The following is a 7,393-nucleotide window of genomic DNA, read 5'->3' as shown; positions in this document are numbered from 1 at the left end:
CGGGGGGGTGTTTCCGTAGGACGAGACCCCCGCTTTAGTTCACGGGGAACCTCCTCTCCCGCAACAGGGCCTGTCCAGCAGGGGAGTCCTCCGTCACCTGGGCCCATCGGGGTCTTTCCCTTCCTTCCTGGCGGCTGCTGGGGATGCAAGGCAGGGCCCTTGGCAGGCACACGGAGGGCCTGCTGTGCCACAGGGCGGGCCAGAGAGTCTTCCGCTGTCCCTTTGCTTCCTCTTTTGTTAAGTCAGCAGAAACCAGCTGGCGGCGCTTCAGACAGGACGGATGTCAAAGCAGCCAATCCACCCCTCTGCGCAGACTGCCTCTGAACTGGGAACTAAAGTGCATAGGCAACGAGCCGGAGTCCGGTCTACATTAGAAGATTAATATGCAGATGCAAGGTTATTAATTAGGCCAGGCAGGTGGAAAGGGAGTTGGCTAGTTTAGTGGAGCAGATGAGAAGGGAGCTAATTACGGTGTGCTGAGCTTTGAGGACACTTCTGACTGGATTGCAGGGAAGCTTCCTTGAAAGTGAACCCCACTGGACCAGAGTGACTGGCTTAGGATGGCAGGCCCAGTGCCAGCAGGAGGGAAATGGGGACGCCGTGAGGAAATACGTGTCAACCACCCAGCGAAGGTTCTCCTGAGGAGCTTGGGTGGAAGTGGCTGACACCTCGTCCCTTGGAAGAGACTGGAAAGTGCAAGCAGGGCCACGAGTGAGACACACAGGAGGGCAAGGTCCACCAACAGACCCCGAGTTGTTTTCTGCCCCTATGACAAGACACAGCATGGGAGTGAAGCCCGTGGCAACCATGCTGGTGGGTCTTTTGGTGTGACTATCAGAGGACAATAGGCTCCCTTTCGGAGGCTCTGTCTTGCCAAGGAGCAAGCGGCAGACGAAGGGGACCTTCTCCTGGAAGACAGCGGCAGATATACGCGCTGAGAAGCAGCCCTCTGCCACCGTCGGGTCCCATGAAGAGTCAGGCTGGCTCCCAGGGACCCTCAGCCACACTCACCACCTCATGTGCTCCTGGTTCATCAACTTTTTCATCAACTTAAAAGCCCAGCAACCATTTGCCAGCCCTCCTCCTCAACTAAGGACAAAAGCTGGCAGTTGCATCAATCAGGATGGATGGGGGTGAAGGGAACTGTGCTAATTACCACATGGTTAGTTGTGCTTTTATCACAGAATGACTCACGGCTAGAAGGTCCCTCCTTCACTTCTTAGTAGAGCAGCAGCTGTTGTGGGAAGGCAGATCACGAAGGATGAGATGTCATCCCATAAAAGGGTCATCAACAGTTTCTTCTAAAGGCAACCATAGCTTCCATGGCTACAATATCTGCACCCCCCTGTGCAGAATGCTTCACTTTCACATGATAATGATCTCCAAAAGGGCAGTCAGGCTGACCTTTTGCAGCAAAGGCAACGGTGGCATCTTAAAGCATTAAAGCCCGTTTCACTGATTACAGTGTGAACCTGTGAGGACTGTCTGATTGGTTCTTCAGAAGCACACACTAGCTGCCAGCTGATTCACACAGCCATTTTGTGGGATCCAGAAGATCCATACATTATAGGCACGGATTGAAAACACCTGTTTTTATAAATATCTCACACTGATAAATATATAGTATTTTACACTGCTGATGCCAGCAGAACCTCCTCTGCCATGAGTACAGAAAACACATACAAAGGTGGCTTTTGTGAGAGTAAGTGCTTGGCCCTGCTTTCCTCAGCCTGGTGCTCTCTGGATGGGTTGAGCTTCAGCTCCCATCATCCCCCGCTAGCAGTTATTTTTAAGAAATGATGGGAGACAGAGTCCAAAAGTACGCGGAGGACCTGAGATGCCCTCACCCTTGCTTTCGACAGGGATCCCTCACACTTCTATTTAAAGAAGAGCGTAAGAGTCCTGACGCAGGGTCAGTCCAAAGGGGGCCTCCCGGGTCTGTCAATCTGTCAACTCAATGGGCAACCCTGTCGACTCCGGGTGGCCCACAAGGGCTGCACCGGCCTGCCGGCCTTTCTTCTTTCCTGACTGATGGATAGAGACAGGCTGCCTTCTCTATGAGAGGTCCTGGAGGGCCATCTTTACTAGCAGCTCTCCTCCATGAGTCTCCCGTCCTCATCTAAAGCTGTCCCCATTGCCAGCCATCAGTCCATCTTGTGGCAGTGAGTTCTACAGGTTAGCTCTGCAGTGTATGAAGAAACATACCCTTTTAGCTGTTGCAAATCTTCCTTTACTCAGCTTTAGGGCACTGGTGACTCTAACGGGTTTTCCCATTTCTGGGGAGAGAGAAAAGTTTCTTCCAACCTACCTTTTCCAATTTGTGCATAATTTTATACTTCTCCATCATGACCGATATGCCCCCTTCCCGAAGTTAAACAGCCCAGCACGTATTGACTTTGTCAGTTGCCCCAGTTAAGAGGCAAACAAAAGTTAATCGTGGCAACCACAGCATCCCTGCTTTTTGCATAGTGATGATTCACTTTGCATGTCCCTGGGGCCAGATGGTTTTATTGCTTTGAAGACATCTCAGCTCTTTGCCTGCCTTGTTACACTTTACTGCATTCTCTGTCTGAATGAATGGGATCTGTCCCACCCAGGTTTCAGCCGCCTTACCAAGCAACTAAAAACCTCTCCTTTGGGAGAACCACAGCTGGGCTGGCCTGACTCCTGGCCTGTGCGCAAAATGTCCCTCCTGCTGTATATTTCAGCTAGACCTCATCCTCAGTTCAGGTGGGACAGTTCCCACTTTTGAACTGGCCTCCAGCTATGCAGAGCAGGTCAGGAGCCCAAACCCCACAGAGGGAAGCCCTCCCCCCTCATGGCTGCACCAACGTTTTTCTTTTGAATGTTTTGGACCAGAGCCAGGAGGAGGATGGCACATTTGAAAAATGATGTGTTGCAAAATAAAGCCATCTGTCAACATTTGTCAGTCCATGGAACTCCACAACATAACTAATAAATGACAAGGTAGGAATTATGAATACCCCAAAGTTTCCATGAAAAACAGGCATATGTTGTTTCTATTTCTACTGTTCTGGTTCTCTCTAGTATGCTTCCTGGAATGTTATCACCCTTCTTTCCCAAGAATACCTTTCAAATGGTAAAAGGGGAAGGATTTATATCTATGTTTGCTTGCAAGGCGGATAGAAACAGGCTTTCTATTACACATTTTACACATTACGGAGAGTGCCTCAACTTCTAGAAGCAAGCTGGAAGTCCTGGGAAGACTAAATCTTCTGCGGCCTTGGAGGACCACAGCCTGGCCCTCGCCTTCCAAAGCAGTAGCACCAGAGGACCACCCAGTAGCTACCAATCATGTCCTTGGTTAAGTCAACAGGGCAGAGAGGAGAAAAGGCCCTTTTAATACTGTCCACCAGTTCTTGCACCCTTTTTACACAAGCGTGCACATGTGTGTGCGCGCGCGCGCACACACACACACACACCATTTGGCAAGAAGTCAGAGAAAAGACTAGAACTTGGGAATTTACATTTTGGGGTGACAGCTCCCAGAAAGAGCAGAACTATATCCCCCAGATGTTTAAAAGCTCTGGGAAGGCCCCATCCTTTCAGCAGGGAAGGCGTCCTGGGCAAAGACGCTGGGGTCAGCCAAACTCTGTGGCCACCTGATAGCATTGCTTATTTTCTGTTACCCGGTGGTGTGATCATTAACCTGCCCCATATGAGCAAACAGACCCACCAACCAGCCTTGCAAAACCACGGCAGACTGAAATCTGAACTGTGGTCCAAAGATGTTCCACAAGGGCAGCGGTGGGCATCCATAGCCACTCTGAAGGCAAAACATTCTGTCTGTTTCTGTGTCAGCTTTTTACGCACTTTGTCGGTTTAGAACAGGTCCCAATGAATTCACAGACAAATGCTTTGAAAAACCTTTCACCCAAGAAAACGCTCTTTTACGTACCCAAACCCCTGCTCTGACCGCACGGGGACTCTTTAGGCAGGCGTGGGCTTTCTAAGGTTGGAACCCTGGGCCAGAAGCATCCTGTGGCCGCTGGCTGTCCTGCTGGTGGGCTCTTCGGTCCACTGAACAAGGCACTGTTGCTCTTCTCCCTCCCCCCCCCCACAACCACCACAGTTCAAGCACTCATTGCTTAAAAGTGATTGCAGTGTCATAGAGGACAAAGAGGCACCGAGGGTGGGGGATCTGGAAGAGTTAAGCAGGCAGGCAGCTCCCTCCTGGCAATAGTTCGCCTGAGGGCTGACCCCAGATTTAAATTATGTATGAACCTCTTCTGCGCATCTTTTTCGGCATGAAGTCAAAAATATCCGAAAGTCAGTGTGGCGCAGTAGAGACCAAGTCAGACCAGGAGTCAGGAGAGCTGGGTTCTAATCCCTGCTCAACATGGAAAACTCGGTGGGGAGGAGTAAGGGTGAAATCTCTCCTTGAACTCCTTATCTACTGACTGACGGAGCTGTTCTAAGCAGGGTCCATGTAGAGATGCAAGCCCTTCGGATTGCCATCCAATTTGTTCCCGCGTAAGTGGGCAGAGAGCTATAGTCTTGGTTGCCAACCTGGGCTCATTATCTGAGATTTAATGCACCACCTCACTTAAGAGAAGGAGCCACGACGTTAAGCATGGCAAGAAACCACAGTGTCCCTTCCTTGGCCGTCCTAGTGAACAGTTTTCGTAAAGTGGTCGCTCAGCAAGTCAGAGCAGGGCCACGAAGCGAGAAAGGGGGTTCTGAAGAGGAGCTCCTCACGAGGAGGCGGAGGATGCTGGGGATCCCCGGCGGATTCCTGGCCACCCTCACCTCTGCCCGAGCACCTTTCTATGGCTCCCGGCAGGTTGGAGGAGCGACGCCGAGGGTGCTCCGAGCAAGGAAGGGCTGGGAAGCGGAGCGAGCCTTCGGTGAGGGGGCCGCCCTCTTCTCCCCTCCCCTTCAAGGAGCCAAGGGCCAAAGCCACGCCGAGGCGGGAAGCCGGCAAAGGCTGGGGGCCCCCGGGTTGGCGGCAGGCCCGGCCGGGCCCCAAAGCCTCCGGTTGCCGTGGCGACGCAGGGCCTCGGAGAGGCGAGAGGCGGAAGCGCCCGGCCGACGGGAGGAGGCGATTGGCTCCCGCCGGGCCGCGTGACCTCGGCGGTGCTTTTGACAGGGCGATGCCGGCCCGACCCGGGAGCGGACCCGGAGGGCCTCCTCCTCCTCCTCCTCCTCAGCCCTGCGCGCCAGGCGGGGCGGAGACCTCCCGGCGGAGGCGGCGGAGGCGGGAGGGGTTCCCGGGGCGGAGCCTTCCACCCGCTCGGCTGCGGGGGGCGGGGGGGGGAGACTCTCAAGCGGCGGCCCGGTAAAGGGAGCAGGGGCAGCAGCACCGGCGGCGGCGGGGGCGGCGGCCAAGAGGCATGGGGAGCCCTCGGGGGGGAGCCTCGGCGGCCGTGGCGGCGGCGGCGGCGGCGGCGGCGGCCTCGCGGGGAGCAAGAGCGGCGGCGGCGGCGGCTTCTTCGCTTGACCCGCGCGTCTCGAGTGTCGCCGCCGTGTGACTGCGCGGGGGCGCGGCTCGGTCCCGCGTCCTTCCCCTCCGCTCTCCGGCCAGAGCCGCCCGGGCGGAGGAGAGGCCGAGGAGGCCTTGCGCGGGAGGGTCTGCTGACCGGTGCCCGTCTCTCTCTCTCTCCCCCTTTCTTCTCCCCCCCCCCCCCGGCGGGACCGGCTCCGGGGAGGCCGGCGCGGAGGGCAGAGGAGGGGAGCGGCGGTTTTTGGGGCCGCGGGCTGGGCGGGGGGGGGGAGAAATGCCCCGGGGGTGATTCAGGGAAGGCGAGGGAGGGGCCCCCGCGAGCGCGTGGGAGGGAAAGAGGAGGGCGAGGCGGGAGGGCCGGCGGGGGAGGGAGGGCCAGCTTTTGTTGTCTGCGCTTCGGCCCCCGCCGGTTATAAATAGGTTTGCTTCGCCGCCGCCGCCGCCGCGTCAAGGGAGGACGCCGGGCAAGGGGCAGCCAGAGGGACCGGCCGAGGGAGGGAGGGAGACTGACTGATTGACGGAGAGAAGGGCCGCCTGCCTGCCCTGCCGTGCCGTGCTGAGCCTCTCCTGCCCCTGCCCCTCCGCCCCCTGCCCGCCCGCCCCCCGACCCACCGGCCGGAGTGCTTCTGGGCCCCCCCCTCGCCCTCCCTCCCTCCCGCCTCTACCCGGACCATGAAGCCCTGGCGGCGGCGGCGGCGGCGGCGGAGGCAGCAGCCCGGCTGCCGCGGGTTCTGCTGAAGGATCCGTTAAGGACGAGGGGCTGGCTTGGCTTTGAATCCTTCCCACAACGACGACGACATCATCATCATCATCATCGTCGTCGTCCGTCAACAACACACACCGAGGGAGAGGGAGAGGGAGAGGAATCCGGCTGGAGGCAGCCTGGCCGCAGGAGGACAAAGAGGAGGAGGAGGAGGAGGAGGACACCCCCCGTCCCCCCCCCCCCCCCCGTAAAAGACTTCCTTTGTTGACCCTTGGGCAGGAAAGGAAAGGCTGGACTCAACATGAAGCCCGACCGAGGTAAAGCCTGGCATGGACGCGTCCCTTGATGGCAAGGAGGGTCTGTGTGTGTGTGGGGGGGGGCTGGGGGGTTCCTGGGCGAGAGGCTTTTTCCAAGGGGTGGCAAGGGCACCCCGAAGAGTGCAGGATCAGTCTCCCTCCAGGATCAGCCCCTTGGGGAGGAGATTGCTGTGTTCCACCACCGAAGGTTACTGAAACTAGTGGGTAGAGTATGGTGTGTGTGTGTTTGTTTCAGGGTGGTTGTGTAAACCTACTGGCTTTATTTCATCATTGGAGATCTGGCCGCCGATGGAGACTGATGGTGGGATTTTAGAAACCCGCTCTTTGTTGGGGAGATGGGTAGTATCATTTCAAGTGTAAAAGAGTGCTGTACTTCGGCTATTGTCATACAGTTGCAACATTACAAACAAGAAGCCGAGATGGCAATCTGGGGTGATAATTATCAATGACAGTCTCTGACTGACACAGAGGTAGATAAGGACAGCCTCGAAACTCATGCAAAACAGCTAAAACCCGTTCCCACAAACATTTCCATCTTTATCAGCCTCACCTCACATTGTGTTTGTGGCTAGTTGATGAAATCAGTGGATCAGATAGGACAGTCTGTTTGTACCAGGTCACCCTTCCCATAGCTCTTGTAAGAGCTGCTCAAAGCGATTAAAGTTCAGTTAATTGTGGCTGCCAATTTAAATCATGTTATCAAAGTCTGGGTGATTTTCTTAAACTGTAAAAGTATTTTCAGTTAGTTGTGAAGTCCTATACAGGCCTGCTTAGAAATCACATTGAGTTTAATGGGACTTTCTGGTAAGTATATGTAGGATTATGGCCTAATTTTCATAGCATCTTCTAGAACAGTGAGGACTCTCCAACTTCATTCCCCCCCATTAAATTGTACTGCCTTAACTTCCT

The 7,393-nt window shown here is 55.6% G+C and overlaps 1 protein-coding gene across 2 annotated transcripts in view; it reads left to right on the top strand.

Moving 5' to 3' along the window:
- The first annotated feature begins 6,278 nt into the window (after positions 1-6,278).
- Positions 6,279-7,393, top strand: part of ATOSA (atos homolog A) — a 28,337-nt gene continuing 27,222 nt past the window's right edge. The window contains exon 1 of one of the 2 annotated variants that reach the window (XM_020790059.3): positions 6,279-6,484. In XM_020790059.3, coding sequence (XP_020645718.3) covers positions 6,469-6,484 — 16 coding nt within the window. In that variant the 5' untranslated portion in view covers positions 6,279-6,468. The remainder of the gene's footprint in view (positions 6,485-7,393) is intronic. The other variant, XM_072981951.2, reaches the window with a different exon arrangement.

The sequence above is a fragment of the Pogona vitticeps genome, chromosome 12, assembly GCF_051106095.1.
Source record: "Pogona vitticeps strain Pit_001003342236 chromosome 12, PviZW2.1, whole genome shotgun sequence".
NCBI classification, from domain to species: Eukaryota; Metazoa; Chordata; class Lepidosauria; order Squamata; family Agamidae; genus Pogona; species Pogona vitticeps.
Note: the sequence above shows the minus strand (reverse complement) of the source record. Positions and strands in the feature narration are given on the sequence as shown.